Source organism: Sus scrofa, chromosome 8 (genome assembly GCF_000003025.6).
Source record: "Sus scrofa isolate TJ Tabasco breed Duroc chromosome 8, Sscrofa11.1, whole genome shotgun sequence".
Lineage (NCBI taxonomy): Eukaryota > Metazoa > Chordata > Mammalia > Artiodactyla > Suidae > Sus > Sus scrofa.
The window spans coordinates 30,632,394-30,653,047 of NC_010450.4; the positions used below are offsets into that span (position 1 = coordinate 30,632,394).

The 20,654-nt window shown below is 40.1% G+C and overlaps 1 protein-coding gene across 2 annotated transcripts in view; it reads right to left on the reverse strand.

Moving 5' to 3' along the window:
- The window catches only part of RFC1 (replication factor C subunit 1), an 83,564-nt gene extending 80,025 nt beyond the window's left edge, over window positions 1-3,539 (reverse strand). The window contains exon 1 of one of the 2 annotated variants that reach the window (XM_005666588.3): window positions 3,349-3,539. In XM_005666588.3, the coding sequence (XP_005666645.1) occupies window positions 3,349-3,351 (3 nt within the window). In that variant the 5' untranslated portion in view covers window positions 3,352-3,539. The remainder of the gene's footprint in view (window positions 1-3,348) is intronic. The other variant, XM_005666589.3, reaches the window with a different exon arrangement.

Below are 20,654 nucleotides of genomic sequence, written 5' to 3' on the forward strand. Positions count from 1 at the left end.
AATTTAGATGTATTCAGACTCTCAACAGCTCTTCAAAAAAAACCTATCCCTTAAGTCTCGTGTGTGTTTAATTCAATCTTATGCATATTTTCAATAAATAAACATGCTAGCCAATAAATTATATGTGCTGGCTTCTTTAAAATGGCATTTCTCAAATTTTATTCACATTTTGAGCAAATAATTAAATCTTCATAGCAATGCAAATCATTTACATGGCCATTTTTTTATTCTAAGTTCATTCCAATTACTTTAATAGCCAATATATTCACATGACCCAAAAATTCAAAAAGGTAAAATGTCTCCCTCCTATCCTGCCGCTCAGATTCACATTTCCCATCTTAGGAAGCAACAAATGTTAGCAGTTAGTTCTTTATGGATCTTTCGTATCTTCAAACAAATATGCATATTCTTTTTTTTTTTTTTTTTTTTTTTTGGCTGCACCTGCACCATGTGAAACTTCTGAAGCCAGGGATCAAACCTGTACCACAGCAGCAACCCAAGACACAGCAGTGACAATGCCAGATCCTTAACCTGCTAAGCCACAAGGAAACTCCCAAATATGCAGAGAATCTTTTCTACATATTGTTGTGCATCTTCTTTTTTCACTTACTTATCTTGGCAATTGTTTCATATCATGGCATAAAGTTTTCTCTTTTTTGGTGGGGGGTTTCTCTTTTGTCTTCTTAGGGCTGCATCTGAGGCACATGGAGGTTCCCAGGCTAGGGATCTAATCGGAGCTGTCACCAGATCCGAGCTGCATTTGCGACCTATACCACAGCTCACGGCAACATCGGATCCTTAACCCACTGAGTGAGGCCAGGGATCGAACCCACAACCTCATGGTTCCTGGTCAGAATCATTTCCGCTACGCCACGATGGGAACTCCAAAGTTTTCTTTTTAATGGCTGCATAGCATTCCATTTTGTGGATATAGTATTTTATTCCTTTATCAATAACTTTAATTGGAAAAGATGTGAGAAAAAGATGTAGCTCCCAGGGCAAGAGTTGCTAACTTTGATCTATGGAAGGGCTTCAGAAGATATGTGAATCCCCTAAACAGTGTGTATGAGTCCACATGTACTCTGTGGGCAGAAAACTTGCACACTATTCACCAGATTATCAAACGGAGCTATGACTCAAACAAAAGTTAAGAACTACTGTACAAGATAACTTGTATAAAGGTGTTCAATAAACATATGCTAAACAGAATTTGGGTCTAGGTTTCTGCTAATTTGTGTACTAGAGACAGAAGAACTAAATTAAATACCAATATAATCCAAAACTCTTAAGTACCTTACAGAAACTTTTCCCTTTAGAAACAGTAAAGCAGACCCATTTGACTCCCACTTCTTTTCCGAGAAGGGCTTTATTTTTCATCTGCACCATGAACAGGAGTACTAAGAAGGGAAAGAATCAATTGAAAATACCCAAATGGGAGTTCCTGTTGTGGCTCAGCAGAAACGAACCCAATATCCATGAGGATGTGGGTTCGATCCCCGGCCCCACTCAGTAGGTTAGGGATCCGGCATGCCCCCAAGCTGCGGTGTAGGTCACAGACACAGCTCCCATCCAGTGTTGCTGTCGTGGTGGCGTAGGCCTGCAGCTGTAGCTCTGATTTGACCCCCAGTCTAGGAACTTCTAAATGCCACACCTGCGGCCCTAAAAAAATATATATATATATTTATATATATATACTCAAATAACCAAAAGTTGACTCTAAACTGTTGTTCTCAGAGGCATCTTGTTTTTTCCAGAGGTATCTCTGCTGCCCCTTAAACTCTCTGTAATGTTCCATAGAGTCCTTCCTGAGAAAATTACATCATTGGCCACAGAGCTGTATATTGCCTACCTCATGCCAGGCACAAGAACAGAAGCTTTACATTAATTATCTTGTTTAATCCTCAAAACAGTCATTTAAGGCAGCTATATTTTCCTCCCTTTTACAGGTAAGGAAACAACAGGATTTAAAAGGTTAAAAAGTTAAGGTATTCACTTGTTCAAAACCACTTAAGCATTAAATGGTAGAGCAAGACTAAAACATCACCTCACTCTCACCTTCAAGACTCCAAAACTCATAAACTTTCCACAACACCATAGTGCCTGAAGTCCAAAATGTAATTATGATCATTTTAGGGAGGTAGTATAATCTAACAGAAAAACCAAGGTTGTAATCCTAGTTCAATCATTTATTACTTCTATCACAAATTGAACTCTAAACGCTTCCTTTACCATCTGTAACACTGGATTGCTGTGAGGTTTAAATGAGAAAAGGTATGTAAAGTAAAGGGCTCACATATTGACCTGAAGAAGACACCTGTTACAAAGTAGCTATTATTATCTTATCCTTCTTTGAGAAGAAATAAAAAAGGGCTGTAAGGTTTCCCAATTTGGCATAAAATTACACACACACACATACAGCCCATAACAATGACATTATAAGAAATAAGCTGAAAAACTACTGAAAAAATTATATCTGATTATTAGGTAGATTCTGACTTAATGGACCATCATAAATTGACCTTTAAAATAAAATACTTCAAACACACACCTGTATCTATTGCCATTCCAGTATGAACATGTTTGGAAGGCTGCATAATTATTTCACTATTTAAACACCGAGGGGTGTTTTGGGGGTTTTTAATTTTTTATTAAAGAATAGTTGGTTTAAAATGGTGTGTTAGTGAGGGTTTTTTTTAAGAGTATTGTTAACATCAGATGCTAAGTGATGACAGCCGTCAAATGCAGTACAGCTGTTTCTACTAGCTGTTTTCTTTTCTCCGGGGAAACCGTGTTATCCCTTTGATTTCTGCGAACTCCTCCAAACAAAATAAAACATCCTCCTGATGCCCTTGATCTCAAAAGAGCTCTGTGATGAGCGTTTCACCGAGCTGTTAATGACGAAAGTCGAAGGCCCGAGACAACTTATTCATTAGAAAGGAAAGTTTGTAACATTCTTCTCCTTCGTAACCCAAAACTTGGAATTAACGCTTTAGGCAGGACTCAAACCAAGGTCCGAGGCAACGCTAAACAGGAAAAGCAACTTAACCGCTGAGCCCTCAAAATCACCTTTATTACTCCCTTCCTCCCTTCCCCCAAGAATGGAAAAAAGTTAAACTGACGCGCAGCACCACGAGCCCTGCGCGCCGGCTGCGGCCGGGAGCTGAAGCCGCGGTCCAAGGAAAGGCGTGAGACCCGTGCCAAGTTTGTGGCCCCTTCCCTGCCTTCGCACTCCTCCGGAGCCTCGCATCACGATCCTCCCCAATCCTCCATGCCACTAGTGCCCGGTCCACACCCAACCTGCAAACTCTCCCCAACCCCCGAGCCGTACAGCCTCCCACGGGGGCTCACCATCACAGCCCACGGACGAAGGCGCTGGCGTGCAGGCTGGCCGGCTGGGGAATCCGTTACCGGAGCTCGGGATCCATTGGCGCCAACAACTTCTCCCGCGAAGTGGAAGGAGGTCGAGGCAGCGGCGCCCGGTGATGACGTCAGGAGGCGCGCAGCGTCCTCTCGGGCCAGGCCGGGGGCGGGAGGCAGGCGTAGCTACGTGGGCCCAGGTGCCGCCCCTGAGGCCGGCTGGGCCAGCGCGCTCCGGAACCCAGATCCACTCTCAGATTTGCGCCTTCGGCTTTTGGCCGCGGCGGTCAGATCGCGAAGTTACGAGATTGATTACCTCGGAAGGCGGGCAGATCCTCCGGGTTACCCATCTGGAAGGATGCATGCCCTCCTTAGTAGCTTTAAAATGTTTCTATTACCAGCCGCAGTAAGATGCTGATTTTAGATGTACGTTCACATATTAATTTTAATATCTATTCTGGAATAAGAATTCCACCAAACAGTATTTACCTTTTTTTTTTTTTTTTTTTTTTAGTGTTTGAGCAACTAAATTTGGTTTTTCGCCTACTTATAAGTTTTGAAAACTACCTTTAGGACAGTTTTATGTGTGTAATTCCAAAGCGAAAGAGACTAGTAAAGTAGGTATTACCACCCACTCCACTTTATATGAAAAATGTAAGGCTCAAACAAGCTGTGGGGCCTAGCTGGGCTTCTAGGCGTTCAGATTCCCAAACCTGCGCTGCTGAGTCCCTCAAAGGGGTGTATGTGTGAAGCTAAGGCATCAACAAGGTACATCTCCATAGAACAATGATGCTGAAAACTTTGGAGTAAACAAGTTTTATATTAATAGATAAGCAATTGAATTGTGGAACAGAATGTTGCATTTGCATTCAATTTTAAGTGAATATGTGAAACCTTAGGAGTGCAATGGGCAGAGCAATATCTCCAGTTTTGGCCCTGGACTTTCAAATCCTTATCCACCCACCCGCCCACCTCTTGTTCTCTCCTGCATTTTATCACACCCATATTTCTACTATGAAAGATACCAGAGCCTTCTGAAATACAGAAGCTAAGCATGGAGCACTCATATGTATTAAACAAACACCATAATATGTGCTAAGAATGTGGCTATGGACTGTCCCAGTCTTACTCATCTAATACCCACAATAATACTGGCTGCTGTTGTTATCCGCTATTTACAAAGGAGTAAAGGGATACTGGGGAACAGGGCCGCATTGCATGGGACCCTCTGAAGCCAATATGCTAGACGGTAAGCAAGTTAATATGCCTCAGTTTCCTCAACTGTAAAATAAGATAATAGTACTATGTTCTTCATTGGGTTATTATGAAACTGTTCCTGGCACACAGCTGATAGTAATCTTTTTTATTTAAGTCAGCTGTTATCACTATTATTTTTATATGAGGCTAAGTATTATCAAGGCAGATAATTCCAAAAATGAATTTATCTACTCCATAATTTTGCTTAGGGAAATACTTGATTGGGAAGGAGGGAGTCATTAGTCATTAGATCTTTGAGAAATCAATAAAAACTATGAACCTATCTCCCAGAAAAATGTACACAGCAGACACATCATATAAAGAACCTTAAGAACCTAAACCAATTTACAATGTTCATTGTGTTGTCAGTAAGCGAATAAGATGTATATTAAAAGGTTTGCGTATCTTTTACATTATACTACTTTAAACTTTTGCATTTGTTTTTTAGTATTTTGAAGCCTTCCTTGAATTTAGGTGAGACTTAAGTCAGAAGACTGTAATTTCCAGAAAGATACTGAACTGAATTTGTTGGATTGTTTTCTTTAGGAACATTTACTTGGACATTATCTCAGAAATGTAGCAGATGAGGAGATCTCTCCTGGCGCAGCTGGTTAAGGATCCCGTGTTGTCACTGCAGCAGCTTGAGTCACTCCTCTGGCACCAGTTCAATCCCTGGCCCAGGAACTTCCCTCTATCATCAGTGCAGCCAAAAAAGGAAAAAGAAAATGTACAGAATTAAAAACGGTGTATAGGAGCTCCCATTGTGGATCAGCAATAATGAACCTGACTAGTATCCATGAGGACGTGGTTTCGATACCTGGCCCTGATCAGTGGGTTAAGCATTGCTGTGAGCTGTGGTATAGGCTGGCAGCTGCAACTCCAATTAGATCCCTAGCCTGGGACCTTCCATATGCTGTGGGTGAGGCCCTAAAAAGACAAAAAATAAAAATAAAAATAGCCATACATGTTTTGACACTCCTCCCAAATATGGGCTGGCCTGTGACTGGTTTGAGCAAAGAATATGGTGGAAATGATGCTATGGTGGCCCCAAATGTAAACTTTAAGAGGACTAGCAGCTCCTGTCTTGGACTCTGGAGCCCTGAGCCACCACATAAAACAGAAGGGGCCAGCCAAGTACAGGCTTACAGCCATCTCTACCAGGAACCAAGCTTGTAAGTAAAACAATCTTGGACCCACCATACCAGCTGCTGGTGGAATTCCACTAAGTGACCCCAGGCACCACTACATAGAACAGGAAAATCACCTAGTCAAGGTTTGCCTAAATTCTCTGACCCAAAGTACTAAAAATGATAATAAAATTATTTTATTATTTAAAAACATATAATAAAATGTTTATAAAATAAAATGTTATGTTTATTTAAAATATAATGAAATTATTGTTTTTTTAAGGTACTAAGTTTGGAGGTAGCTTGTTTAAAGTAATAGATAACCAGAACAGAAATAGTTTAAAGAACCCAAAGGGTAACCAAGAAATAAGCATGAATGGAATATTTATGCTTATTTTCTCCACTGTGGTGATTTTTTATTGCTGTATCATTCAACAAATATTTATTGAGCATCTACTGTGTGTTGGCACTTTTTATGTGCATGCTGGGAAACCATAGTATACAAGACTGATGGTCCCAGCTTCCTAGAGTTTATATTTTTGAAGAAAAGAGAAAAGTAAGTAAGTAGACAAAAATAAATTCTGTACTTTAAGAATGAGTGCTATAAAGGCTTTATAAGATTTTAAACCAAAAGATTGCTATGATTCTATCGTTATACTTTGTATTTTATGGTCAAAAAGATGAAAAAAAAGATGATATTACTGTGTGTTTTGTGGCAAAACGTGATACTCAGTTTTCCATGGAGAAATGTAAAGGGTGCAAGAAAAGATTACCAAATATGTTTTTTTTTTTTTTTTTGTCTGTAGGGGAGTAACAGTTAATCTTCTTTCTGTTAAATGTGTATCTACGTAATAACTGCATCTGGATTTTATTCCAAACAGGGCATTATTCTATAATAGTGTCTAGTTTGAATTTATTCCAGGGAAAAGACCAGCCTGTGTGCACCTCGCATCTCTATGTGGCCTTCCTTCAACAGTTAAGAATAAAAAGATAATAGGTTGCTATGTCTCAGTATTAACTGAAAGACTGCAATAATGCAAAGCCAGGAAATTGAGGATACACAAACAAAATTGAGGATATAACAAACTAGGCCTATGGATTTTAGATAGTTTTTTAGAAAGGCCTAAAAAGTCATTTATCAGTGATGTAAAACATTAGCTAACAAAGATTCCTTGCATGTTTTTTGTTTTTGTTTTTCTGTCTCTTTGCCTTTTCTAGGGCTGCTCCCTCGGCATATGGAGGTTCCCAGGCTAGGGGTCTAATCAGAGCCGTAGCCAGAGGCCTATGCCAGAGCCACAGCCACAGCAACATGGGATCCGAGCCGTGTCTGCAACCTACTCCACAGCTCACGGCAATGCCCCATCGTTAACCCTTTGAGCAAGGCCAGGGATGGAAGCCGCAACCCCATGGTTCCTAGTCAGATTCGTTAACCACTGCACCACAACGGGAACTCCCCCCTGCATGTTTTCTTGAAAGTATTTTCATCGGAACTATTTCCTCATGTTTTCCTTAGCCATGCTTTTTTATTAGCGCTTCTTAATATGTTTCTGAAACCAACTGATGAATAAGCAAGTCTATTAATTCATTTGTAAAGTAACATTGGTAACAGATAATACAGTAATTGGATAAGCACTGCAATCTCTAGAATTAAGAGCATCTACTAAAAAGCCCCAAATATTTTTTTCGTTAGTAATGGCTTGAGACCTGGAGTGTCCGTCGTGGCGCAGCAGAAATGAATCTGAGTAGGAACCATGAGGTTGCGGGTTTGATCCCTGGCCTTGCTCAGTGGGTTAAGGATCCAGCGTTGCCATGAGCTGTGGTATAGGTTGAAGATTAGGCTCGGATCTGGCGTTGCTGTGCCTCTGGCGTAGGCTGGCAGCTATAGCTCCAATTAGACCCCTAGCCTGGGAACCTCCATATGCCGTGGGTGTGGCCCTAAAAAGACAAAAAATAGTAATAACAATAATAACGGCTTGAGACCTATCACAGAGAAGACACACTTTAAGGAATATGTTATGTATTGGGTCTGATCACCTGATGCTCATTGGCCTTGTCTTAATCCTTAAAAGAAAGGGCTTCAGGGAAAACTTTGTCAACAAAGCTAACTTTGTGAGAGTTAGGGATCTCTTTCCCTCCCCCCGCTTAGGATATATCACTGGTGGAAGAACTGTTGACATTCCATGAAGAACTTTTTACCTCAAAAGTTAGAATATTGACATTAACATCTCTCTCTATTAGCATGTTTCTAAACTTGCAAATAGTTGGATTATGTGAATAAAAATTGGCCCTCTGTCCATAACACATATAGAGTTAAATCACTGCCATCCTGAAAATGACTTAAAGGCCATGTATTAGTTAAAAATTACAGGACTTGAATTTTGGTCATCCTTTATAATCTAACTACTGCCTTTATGTAAGAGGAAAACAATTGCAAAAGGCAATATAAATTCTCAGGGTTAACACTTGTGCCTCAGTTAACTTACCTGTGTGATAGGAATAACACTTGGAGTCACTTTGAAATGCTTTTCAGGAGCACAATAGTTACATTGTCTTTCACATAGACTTTTATAAGTCAATAGAAATCAATCGAATTTTCACTGTGCAACAGCAAATGTGACTTTCTGCCCTCTGGATAAATATTAGCATGTTCTGCTTTGTCAGAGTTTATTGGAACATTTTCCTTATAGAAAACAGCCCGTTAGGCAGCTTGTCCTTTTCTGTGTTTGTGATGCCTGCAGAGATCCAGAATGGTGATGCTGACCTTGTAATCCATTTATGGACATAATCATTAAGTCATAATCTGTCACCATTAAAGTGCACATATTCCAACTTAGGAAATTAGGCACTAACTATGTCATTTATCTTAATTTTTGGATGATATCCAGTTAATCTTGATATGATTATGCTTGAGTAATCTAAATTGATATAAACCTGCCTGATGGTATCCTACAAATAGCAAAAAGTTTGTTCCATTTAACAAATCAGTATCTTCACTTAGGTTGGAAGAAACAGTTGCATTTAAAATAGTAAATTTAACAAAAACCATATACATTTACTATTGACACACACATTCGATTATATAGATAATGCATCTCAAATTGTGGATTAATTCCATAATATATTCATTGGCAACTTTAAAGGCAATAATAGACAGGGCAACAGGAATGCCAAAAGCACTTTTGTAGTGATAGTAGATTTTATGACTAGGATAATCTTTCATCTCCAAGTCCTAGAACTCCAAATAATTCTAGAATTTTTGTTGTTTCATAGAAATAATATGAGGCATAGCAAATAAACTACCATCTCTTATTTGAGAACTGCTGCTACAGTAAGAATGACCACATACTTAGACATTATAGACCTTTAAGACACTTGAGAATCTGAGCTTCTATGATAAGATACACTCAGGATTGTTATTCATATTTCAGCAGTGTTTGCAATGAAAATAGTCTTGAATTTCTATGGAAATATCATAGATCATCTTTCTGAACATGCAGTTTAAATACAATTGAATTATTACACTGTATATACAGAGTAGTGTATATTAGAGATAAAAAAAATCTTGTAAATGAATACGAGTCAGCATAGAAAAGACACAGGGGGTATAGCTCAGGGGTAGAGCATTTGGCTGCAGAATAGAAAAGATGCATGAAAAAAGAATTCTGATAAATTCACATCTTCCATAAAATATACAGCAAAATCTTATTTAGGTGAAGTCTGATTCATTGCCACAAAAGGGATATAAATAATACTTTTTATCCTATGATATCCCTTATATGAGGAATCTAATAAAAAATGACCCAAAAGAACTTATTTATAAAACAGAGACAAACTCACAGATTTCAAAACCAATCTTATTGGACATGCTGTAAAATTTGGTTGTGATGATTGTTGTATACCTAAAAATGTAATAAAATTCATTAAGTATTAAAAATAAACAATCTAATGGTTACCATGGTGAAACTGTTGGGAGGAGGGAGGAATTGGGAGGGTTGGAATGGCATATACACACTCCCGTGTAAGATAAAAGATTAATAAGAACCTACTGGAGTACCTGTCGTGGTGCAGTGGAAACGAATCCAACTAGGAACCATGAGGTTGCAGGTTTGATGACCGCTTTCTCACTTCTTCCTGTATGGTGCATCTCCATTTATTTCTGGAGCTTCAACTATTATCTATAAACTGATAACACCCACACTTATACCTTCAGAAAGACTCTTTCCTCAAATGTTAGTCTCAAATAGCTACTTGCTCATCAGATATCTCATATCTCGAACTCAAAAGTTTTAAAACACTATTCACTTTTTTTTTTTCTTTTCTTTTTAGGGCTGCGCCCATGACATGTGAAAGTTCCCAGGCTAGGGGTCGAATCAGAGCTACATCTGCCGGCCTATGCCACAGCCACAGCCATGTGGGGTCTGAGCCTCATCTACACCACAGCTCACGGCAACACCGGATCCCCCACCCAATGAGCGAGGCCAGGGATTAAATCCATATCCTCAAGGATTCTAGTCAGATTCATTTCCGCTGCACCATGAATGGAACTCCCCAACACTATCTTCTTCTCAAAGTCTGCTGTATTCTCAATTTCACCCAGTTGCCTAAGTCAGAACCCTTGGGTTACCATTGACTCCTTCCTCTGCTAAACCCAGTCTCAACATCCAATTGATTAGTGAGGTCTGTTGATAATATCTTCTAACTAGTTCTTGAATTTGTCTCTTTCTCTCCATCTACTCTGCTACTTACTACCTTTGTTTAAGCCACATCATGTTTTGCACTCAGATTAACAGAAGAGCCTCTTAACCAATCTCCCTGCCTCCAGTATTACCTGTTCCCTGCCAGAGTGAATCTCCTAGACTGCAGAGGATGCTAGCTAAGCACCAAAACGTATACCCTCCCTTCCACAGGGGAGAGTGGACCCTAGAGAACAGAGTGATTGCCCAGCCCAGGTTGCATCTAGAGGTGGCTATTGGACAAGTTTTCTCCAGTAGAATGTGATTAGAAATTAGTTAAGGGAGTTCCCGTCGTGGCGCAGTGGTTAACAAATCTGACTAGGAACCATGAGGTTGCGGGTTCGGTCCCTGCCCTTGCTCAGTGGGTTAACGATCCGGCATTGCCATGAGCTGTGGTGTAGGTTGCAGACGCAGCTCGGATCCCGCATTGCTGTGGCTCTGGCGTAGGCCGGTGGCTACAGTTCCGATTAGACCCCTAGCCTGGGAACCTCCATATGCCACAGAAGCGGCCCAAAGAAATAGCAAAAAGACAAAAATAAATAAATAAATAAATAAATAAAAATTAGTTAAGGATCTGGCATTGCCGAGAGATGTGGTGTAGGTCACAAAAGCGCCTCAGATCCCGCATTGCTGTGGCTGTGGCTCTGGCGTAGGTTGGTGGCTACAGCTCCGATTAGACCCCTAGCCTGGGAACCTCCATGTGCCATGGGAGTGGCCCAAGAAATGGCAACAAGACAAAAAAAAAAAAAAAAAGAAATTAGGTACCTCACTTCCACACCAAATTCTTAAGGTTTCCACTTCTATCTGCTGCAGGAAGGGGGCAAGGCCCCTGTGAGGCCTTAGGGGCAGCTGAACCACACACGTAAGACACACATAAGCAGCCTGGGTGTCTGAATCACTGTGGGGAAGAGTCACCTGACAACCAGGTGCTGCTTCCGACAAATGCGTGACAAATGACCTTCTATGTGAGCCTTGACTTTGTATTTAGGGGTCTGTTTGGTTTTGTTTGTTTGTTGCTTTTTGGGCCACACCTGCAGCATATGGAAGTTACCAGGCTGGGATCAAATCAGAGCTACAGCTGCCGGCCTGCACCACAGTCACAGCAACACCAGATCTGAGCCGCGTCTTCAACCTACACCACAGCTCACGGCAACGCCAGATCCTTAACCCACTGAGCAAGGCCAGGGATCAAACCCTCATCCTCATTGGTATTAGCTGGGTTCATTACTGCAGAGCCATAGCAGGAATTCCTTGATGGTCTATTTGTGCAGGATTACCCTAACACATCTACTGGCTTAAAATCTTTTCAATGACTTTTTCTTTCAAGGTAAGCCCAAATTCCAATAACATCGTTCACGAAGTTCTTTATGACCTAGTCCCTGCCAATCTCTGAAAGTCCTTTCTTGTCATTGCCCACTAATTCTTATGAGTGGTGTGTCCTGAACCACTTGCCAAAATTTTCCATTTCTGGAACTTCAAATATGCTGTTCTGTCTATATGGCACAGCCTCCCTCCCTCCTTCCGTCTTCCTCTGGCTAAAGTCTTATCACTCTTCACTTTTTAAGATTCAACTAAGAGTTTTTAGGCATCTCTACTCCAGCTTTCCACCTGCACACATAAGCATGCACACACGCAGACTCACAACGCTGATTTATAAATCCCTCTGATGAGTTTCTATAACATCTGTGAATACCATAACATCATCAGCTTTAAAGTCAAACCTCTAGCAAAGTACTTGACCCATAGAAGATATTCAGTAAAGATTTGTTGAATGGGGAGCCCTGTTGTAGCTCAGCATTAACGAACCGAACTAGTAACCATGAGGACATGGATTTGATTCCTGGCCTCACTCAGTGAGTTAAGGATCCGGTGCTGCTGTGATCTGTGGTGCAGGTGACAGACGCAGCTTGGATCTGGTGTTTCTGTGGCTGTGGTGTAGGCTGGCAGCTGCAGCTTTGATTTGACCCCGATTCTAGGAACCTCCATATGCCACAGATGTGCCCTCCCCCCAAAAAAAATATTTGTTGAGTGGATGGATACATAAATGATGGAATGATGAATTCTGGCTTTGTTTCTTTGTTTTTTCATGGCTACTCCCATGGCATAAGGGAGTTCCTGGGCCACAGATTGAATCCAAGCTGCAGCTGCAACCTACACTGCAGCTGTGACAACACTGGGTTCTATAACCCACTGTGCTGGGCCTGAAATGAAACTGGCACCTCCAAAGCACTATTGTTGGATTCCTAACCAACTGCACCACAGAGGGAACTCCAAATGATGAATTCTGGCCTCACTTATCTTTAATTTTTTTTTTTTTTGTCTTTTGTCTTTTTAGGGCCGCACCTATGGCATATGGAGGTTCCCAGGCTAGGGGTCTAATCGGAGCTATAGCTGCCAGCCTACACCACAGCCACAGCAATGCCAGATCTGAGCCACATCTGCAACCCACACCACAGCTCACAGCAACACCAGGTCCTTAATCCACTGAGCAAGGCTAGGGATCGAACCCGCAGCCTCATGGTTCCTGGTCGGATTCGTTTCTGCTGTGCCATGACAGGAACGCCAGGCCTCAACTATCTTGGTCTCAAAACCCTCATCTATAAGATAAAGGGATAAATTAGATGATCTCTAAAGACCTTTGCACTTGTAAAATTCTGTCATTGGTATGGAGCATTATGAAGTGATGTTTCAAATGTAGAATTCCTAGAGTGCGTACATCTGCCCCACCCACCTGGTACCTGGGAAATACTATTTTAGGAATTCTTAGAAATTTTATGGTTTTTGTTTTTTTCCTTGACTAAACTGTAAAGGCAGGGATATGTACAGTCTTCTCTTAGGACCTAACATGGATCCTTTTTGAGTAAAATATTGGATCAAGGTTAGATAATTGTTTAGGAAAGATGAAGCCCCTCTTCTGATTCACTTATAAGTCATAAGAAATACTTCATGAATTCATAGTCTATTTTTATAAATATTGGGGAAATCTTTAAGCCTCAGCATTAAGTCATTGCCACCATCAATGTTTTTCTCATTCATTCCTTTAAAAAAATTTACCATTTAGCCTTTTTTAGGTGTATAGTTCTGGGACATTAAGTACATCCACCTTATTGTGCCACCATGATCATCGTACCTCCAGAACTTTTTCACCTTCCCAAACTGAAACTCTGTACCCATTAAATAACAACTCTCCATATTCTCCTCCTCCCAGACCCTGGCAACCAGCATTCTGCTTCTGTCTGTATAAATTTGACCACTCGAAGTACCTCAGGTAAATGAGATCATACAATACTTGTCCTTTTGTGTCTGGTTTATTTCACTTAGCATTGTACCTTCAAGGTTCATCCTTTCGTAGCATGTGTCAAGTTTTAATTCCTCTGTGAGACTGAATAATAGTCCATTGTACGGCTATACCGCATTTTGCTTATTCACTCATCCACTAATGAACATTTGGATTGTTTCTACCTTTTGGCTACTGTGAATAAAGCTGCTATAAACATGGGTACATAAATATCTGTGGAATCCCTGCTTTCAATTTTTTGCAATATATACCCAGAAATGGATTTGCTGAATCCTATGGTAACTTTTATTTTATTTTATTTTATTTTATTTTTGTGTGTGTGCTTTTTAGAGCTGCACCTGTGGCATATGGAAGTTCTCACGCTAGGGGGTCGAATCACAGTTACAGCTGCCAGCCTACACCACAGCCACAGGAACGCAGAATCCAAGCCACGTCTGCAACCTACATCACAGCTCATTGCAATGCCAGATCCTTAACCCACTGAGCAAAGACAGGGATCGAACCCGCAACCTCATGGTTCCCAGTCAGATTCGTTGCCATTGTGCTACATTGGGAACTCCTCTACGTTTAATATTTTGAGGAACCTCTACTGTCTTCCACAGTAGTTTCACCATTTTACAGTCCCACCATCAATGCACCAGAGTTCCAGTTTCTCCATGTATGCACCAAAGTTTGTTATTTTTTGGTGTGTTTCTTTTTGTCATAATAGCCTTCCTTGTGGGTGTGAAATTATGTCAATTTTATCTGCTTATGTTCTGATTTATTCAACTTAATGAACTTGCCCGGAAATTATCCATTTTCTTTGTTTTTTCATGTGATATCTGAAATACTTTAATGATAAATTATTGGTCAATAGCAAATAAATAGTACCCAAAAAAATGAAAGACAGCCTGTGGAATGGGAGAAAATATTTGCAAATAATACAACTGGCAAGGGCCCAATTTCCCAAATGTAAAGACAGCTCACACAACTCAATGTCAAAAAAAAACAAAACAACAACAAAAACCAACCTAATCAAAAAATGGGCAGAAGATCTAAACAGACATTTCTCCAAAGACGACATACAGATGGCTAATTGGCACATGAAACGATGTTCAGCATCTGGATTATTAGAGAAATGCAAATCAAAGCTAAGATAAGGTATCACCTCACAATGGTCAGAATGGCCATCATCAAAAAGTCCACAAATAATAAATACTAAAGAGGGTGTGGAAAAAAGGGAACCCTTCTACACTGTTGGTAGGAATGTAAATTGGTGCAGCCACTATGGAAAGCAGTATGGAAGTTCTTTAGAAACTAAAAATATGGAGTTCCTGTCATGGCGCAGTGGAAACCAATTCAACTGGCAACCGTGAGAATGTGGATTCGTTCCTTGGTCTCGCTCAGTGGGTTAAGGATCCGGCGTTGCCGTGAGCTGTGGTGTAGGTTGCAGACTCGGCTCGGATCTGGCATTGCTGTAGCTCCAATCAGACCACTAGCCTGGGAACCTCCATGTGCCATGCATGTGGCCCTAAAAAAGCAAATTAATTAATTAATTAAATTTAATAAATAAAAACTAAAAATTGAACTACCGTATGATCTAGCAATCCCACTGTTGGGCATATTTCCAGAGGGGGAAAAAAAACAAAAACTCTAATGTGAAAAATGTACATACACACCAATATTCATAGAAGAATTATTCATAATGGTCAAGATGTGGAAGCATCATACATACATACATATATATATAATGAAGAATTACTCATTATAAGAAAAACAGAGAAATATTGCTATTTGCAGCAACATGGAGGGACCTAGAGATTATCATGCTATGTGAACTAAGTTAGAGAAAGATGAATATCACATGATATCACTTACATGTGGAATCTAAAAATATAATACAAATCCCACTCTGGGCATCTATCCAGAGAAAACCATGACTCAAAAAGACACATGTACTCCGATGTTCATTGCAGCACTATATATAATAGCCAAGACATGGAAACAACCTAAATGTCTATCGACAGAGGAGTGGATAAAGAAGATGTGGTACATATACACAATGGAATATTACTCAGCCATTAAAAGGAAAGAAATAACAGCATTTGTAGCAACATGGATGAACCTAGAAATTATCATGCTAAGTGAAGTCAGTCAGCCAATGAAACACCAACATCAAATGCTATAACTTACATGTGGAATCTAAAAAAAGGACAAAATGAGCTTCTTTGCAGAACAGATATTGACTCATAGACTTTGAAAAACTCATGGTTTCCAAATGAGACAGGTTTGGGGGGGGAGTGGAGGATGCACTGAGGGTTTGGGATGGAAATGCTATAAAATTGGATTGTGATGATTGTTGTACACCTGTAAATGTAATAAAATTGAGTAATTAAAAAAAGAAAAAATAAATAAAAATATAATACAAATCAACTTATAAAATAGAACCAGACATAGAAAAGAAATATATGGTTACCAAAGGAGAAAGGGGTGGCAGGATAAATTAGGAGTATGGGATTAACAGATACACACTACTATATATAAAATAAACAACAGGGATTTACTGTTTAGCACAGAGAACTATATTCAATGTCTTATAATAGCCTATAATGGAAAAGAATCTGAAGCTGTACATGTGAAATTAATACAATAAGTCAACTATACATAACTTTTAAAATAAATTTAAAAAAATACTCAGTACACATTTCAAAACTAAGCCTTTGTCAATAAACTTTTTTTAAATTAATAGTTTTCTTGAGCAATTATAGTTACAGGTTTCCCATACACCCCTCACTGCCCCCGCTGCATTTCCCCTGCTTTGTTTTGTTTTGTTTTGTCTTTTTGCCATTTCTTGGGCTGCTCCTGTGGGATATGGAGGTTCCCAGGCTAGGGGTCAAATTGGAGCTGTAACTGCTGGCCTATGCCAGAGGCACAGCCACTTGGGATCGAGCCTCGTCTGCAACCGACACCACAGCTCACGGCAACACTGGATCCTTAACCCACTGAGTGAGGCCAGGGATCAAACCTGCAACCTCATGGTTCCTAGTCGGATTCGTTAACCACTGCACCATGACAGGAACTCCTCCCCTGTTTTTCATCTTGCATTAGTGTGGTATGTTTGTTACAATTACTAAGCCAATATTGACACATTATTACTAAGTTTCATAATTTACATTAAGGTTCATTATTTGTGTTGCACATTTTAGGGGTTTTGATTAATGGGTCCAGCATTACATTATGCTACAGAACATTAGTTTCACTGCCCAAAAAATCCCCTGTGTTCTGCCTCTTCACCCTTGCTCTCCCCAGTATCTGGCGACCACTGATCTTTTCACAGCTTCTTTTTTACTGTTTCCAGACTATCATATAGTTTGAATCACACAGTATGTAGCCTTTTCAAATTGGCTTCTTTCACTTAGTAATATGCATTTAAGTCTCCTCCATATCTTCTCCTGGCTTGATTGCTTATTTTTTCTTATCGTGACTTATAGGCCATGGGATGGATGGATGTACCACATTCTGTTTATCCCTTCACCTACTAAATAAGATTTTGGTTGCTTACAAGTTTGTTATTTGCCTTCCAATTTTTTATTTGTTCAAATATTTTAATTATAAATATTAAATTTATAATGTGACCACATAAACCATATATGTATATAATTTCATATTTACTTCTGTTTTCTTCCAGATTTCTGTAGCTATATACATTTTTTAATTGCGGCAAAATATACATAACAAATCTTAATCATTTCTGTGGCTGTTTTTGAAATGAAGGTCTTTGTGAAGGTGTAAATTATTACACTTAAAATTCTTATTTTTAGTAATCACTTCATAATGTGTACATTATCAAATCATTATGTTGTACATCTTTAAATGTGATATGTCAGATCTCAATAAACGTGAAAAAATTTTATTTTAGGGAGTTAACTGCATCAATTCCATTCATTTAGCAGATAATGGTTAAGCATTTGCCCTGATAAGTGATGGTAAAAGTTTAGATAAGAGATATTCTTACAATCTAGTAGGGGAGACAAACTACTCCAGGATTATGTGACAAATGCAATGATACAGGTACACAGAGTATACCTAGGTACATTCATTCATCACATAGTTTACAGACTACTGGACCTCAGATACTCAATAGGGAACTAAACTACTGTAATGGTCTTTTTTATTATGAGAGAGAGAAAAAGCAAGGTGACCATCAAACAGAAGATACAGATCAAGTATTGGGTGATAAGTATCATAATAGAAAAAGAATGGGCTGCCATGGGAACATGGAGAATATCCATCTAAATCAAATCCAAGTGGCATTTTTTCCTCCCTAGCTGCCTGAGGATCAACCGCTGTCATGAATGACAGTGTTACTATCCACCCAGACCAGGAAGTTCATGACCAAATGACCACTTCAGCAGAAACAAATGGTCACTGATGTCCCTCAGCCTGGGCACACAACAGTACCTAAGACAAAATGTACAAGACCACAGCAGAAGTCATCTTTGCAGTTGGACTCAGAACCCATTTTGCTGGTGACAATACAGCTGATTCCTTAGATTATAACCCTCCCCACAAACGAACCCAGATATAGATTTGCAAGACATGGCCTGTGTGAGAAGAAGCATACCTCAAGAAAACAGCAAAAATTTCTGGTGGTGGCTCCGCGGGTTAAGAACCCGACATAGTGTCTGTGAGGATGGGGGCTCCATCCCTGGCCTCGCTCAGTAGGTTAAGGATCCAGCATTGCGGCAAGCTGCTGTGTAGGTTGCAAATGAGGCTGGGATCTGGTGTTGCCGTGGCTGTGGTGTAGACCACAGCTGGAGCTCCTGTTCAACCCCTAGCCCAGGAAATTTCATAAGCTTCAGGTGCGGCCCTAAAAAGAAAAAAGAAGAAAACAGCAAGAGGAGTGATCTCTTGTGGCATCGTGGGTTAAGGATCCAGCACTGTCACTGCAGCAGCTTGGGTCACTGTTATGGCGCAGGTTTGATCCCTGCAAGGAACTTCCACATGCTGAGGGTGTGGCAGGAAAAAAAAAAAGAATGCAAGAACACAATGAAAAGAAGTCAGGGGACTGCAAAGGCCCATGTTGGTGCTGGCAAAAATTGAGCTGGAGATTGGACAACAAACGGAGTAAATATTCTACCACGACTTCTTCTGCCACAATCGTGAAGATTTTTCACAAGAAAATTAATAAATTTTAAATTTAAAAATAAATAAAAATCAAACTGGTGAGTCAGAAATCTTTCCAGGAGTTTCCCTCATGGCTCAGCCTAAAGAATCTGACTAGAATCCACGAGGATTTGGGTTCGATCCCTGGCCTCACTCAGTGGGCTAAGGATCCGGCATTGCCATGAGCTGTGGGGTAGGTCACAGAGGCAGCTTGGATCTTGCACTGCTGTGGCTGTGGTGCAGGCTGGCGACTACAGCTCTGATTCAACCGCTAGCTTGGGAACCTCCATATGCCACAGGTGCAGCCCTAAAAAAGATTTAAAAAGAAAGAAAGAAAGAAAGAAAAAGAGGAAGAAAGTCTTTCCAGAGGAGGTACTGACGAACCCATGAGCTTGTTGAAGGGGGAGAACACATCCCCGTGCAGAGAGCACACTCGCCAAGGCACAGGGGCGGGAGCAGTCAACATGCTGACAGCGGATTGAAAGCTGTTTGTTATGGCTGCAGGGAGGGGGCTCTGTGTAGTTAAGGGATGAGAAATGAAGATAAAAATGTGGGCAGGAGCCAGAACTTAGTGTCTTTCATGCTAAATCATAGCATCACTTCCTGAATAATAAATGTATGTGAACTTCCTTTCACATAAAAGTAAGAGTAATGTTTATCAGACATTTATTATGCATCAGTATCTGTTCAAAGTGCTTTATATGTATTAACTCATTTAATCATCGCAATAATCCAGACAACTGATACTATTATTATGGCTTATCTTACATGAGAGGAAACCGAGGGGCAGAAAAGGGAAAGAACTTGTCCCCAGTTACACAGGTGTATTAACCTCAGGCAAACTCCATGGGTCAAACGCTTAATTAACCACTTTGCCTCTCACTAATATGCGATAACTTAAATATTTAAAATATTAACCTTTTTCAACGGTATTTAGAAGCTGTAGACTCTGTACAATATTTTTATTTATTTATTTATTTATTTATTTATTTATTTATTTATTTATTTATTTAAGGGCCGCACCCGTGGCATAAGGAGATTCCCAGGCTAAGGGTCTAATCAGAGCTACGGCTGCTGGCCTATACCACAGCCACAGCAACCCAGATCCAAGCTGAGTCTGTGACCTACACCAGAGCTCATGGCAATGCCAGATCCTTGAACCACTGAGCGAGACCAGGGATCAAACCTGCAACCTTACAGTTCCTAGTCGGATTCATTTCCATGTCACCACGACGGAAACTCCTTCTGTACAATATGTCTATTTATTCTTATTCCAGACAATGCTCCTTTATACTTTTTTTTTTTTTTTTGTCCTTTTAGGGCCACACCCATGGCACATGGAAGTTCCCAGGCTAGGGGTCGAATCGGAGCCACAGCTGCCATCCTACACCACAGCTCACAGCAATGCCAGATCCTCGCTGAGTGAGGCCGGGGATTGAACCTGTGTCCTCATGAATACTAGCCAGATTCATTTCCACTGAACCATGACAGGAACTCCTTATGTTTTCATATCTGAAGGCAGTCCATAGCTTCACTCTATCCTTCTTCAGTTTTTCTTTTTCTTATAACTCACCTATTTGTTCTTCAAATGAATTTACACAATAATTATATTGAATTAAAATTTGGGATTAGAGGACTTGGGTTAAAAGTGCATTAAATGTATAAATTAAATTGGCAGTTATTCAGTGCTTCCACTCAGAAAGTAGTATATGTGTCTTCATCCTTTTAAAAAATTTA